This window comes from Myotis brandtii, unplaced genomic scaffold (genome assembly GCF_000412655.1).
Source record: "Myotis brandtii unplaced genomic scaffold, ASM41265v1 scaffold1133, whole genome shotgun sequence".
NCBI lineage: Eukaryota > Metazoa > Chordata > Mammalia > Chiroptera > Vespertilionidae > Myotis > Myotis brandtii.
The window spans coordinates 67,109-67,917 of record NW_005353901.1 but is presented as its reverse complement, the minus strand read 5'-3'; the positions used below and the strand labels follow the sequence as shown (position 1 = coordinate 67,917).

At 64.2% G+C, this 809-nt stretch overlaps 1 protein-coding gene across 1 annotated transcript in view; it reads right to left on the bottom strand.

Annotated features, from left to right (window-relative positions):
• Positions 1–7: 7 nt before the first annotated feature.
• The window catches only part of LOC102259938 (leukocyte immunoglobulin-like receptor subfamily A member 6), a gene marked incomplete at its 3' end in the record, with an annotated part of 23,224 nt that continues 22,422 nt past the window's right edge, over positions 8–809 (bottom strand). The window contains exons 10-11 of the mRNA XM_014547766.1: positions 509–809; positions 8–289 (exon numbers count right to left, since the gene is read on the bottom strand). Of these exons, the coding sequence (XP_014403252.1) occupies positions 8–289; positions 509–809 (583 nt within the window). The remainder of the gene's footprint in view (positions 290–508) is intronic.

The window sequence follows — 809 nt, the reverse complement described above, 5'->3', positions numbered from 1 at the left end:
TCCTCACCTGCCACCAGGATGTCCAGGGGGGCGCTGGGGGCTGACCACACAGAGGAGAGGTTGTGTCCACTGTAGCATCTGTACCGGCCCCCGTGGGTGCGGTTCACGTGGCCCAGGGGGAAGTCGGGGCTGTGCTGCCCCTCAAGGCGCTGAGGGGGTGTGAGCCCCTCGTCCTTGGTCAGAGCGAATGTGTCAAAGCCGGCCTCCGCGTGGCACTGGAGGGTCAGGCTGTGTCCAGGCAGCACCAGCGAGCCTGGCTGGGCTGAGAGGGCGGGCTCCCTGTGCACACCTGGGAGGAGGGCACAGTGGCACCAGGGGACATCCCACATCGCCCACTGGGCTGCAGTGAGAGGTCTCACGTCTCTTCCTGAGCCTCCCGTCTGTTGTTCTGTCTAAAAGAGGCCAGTGTCACTGACCCCATGAGCCCAGGTCTCCGCTAGGCACCCAGTTCAGGTCAGGTACTTGGGCCCAGGAAACAGAAGGGGTTGCACCCTGGCCTGTCCCTCACCTGTGACCTCGATGTGCAGAGGGTCACTGGGCTGTGACCACACGTTGGGGTAGGAGCTGGAAGAACCATAGCATCTGTAGGTCCCCCCATGGGAGGGGCTCACGGGGCCCAGAAGGAAGATGGCCTGGGCCTGCCACCTCCCATCATAGGTCCTGGGTTCTGCTTCCATGCATCGGGGCGGGTCAGCCCCTCCCTCCTTCAGCAGATGGAAAGTGCCCAATGTGGACCGTGAGCTACAGGAGAGGGACACGTTCCCTCCTGAGGCCACCACAGGGCTTGGCTGGGCTGAGAGGGAGGGTGC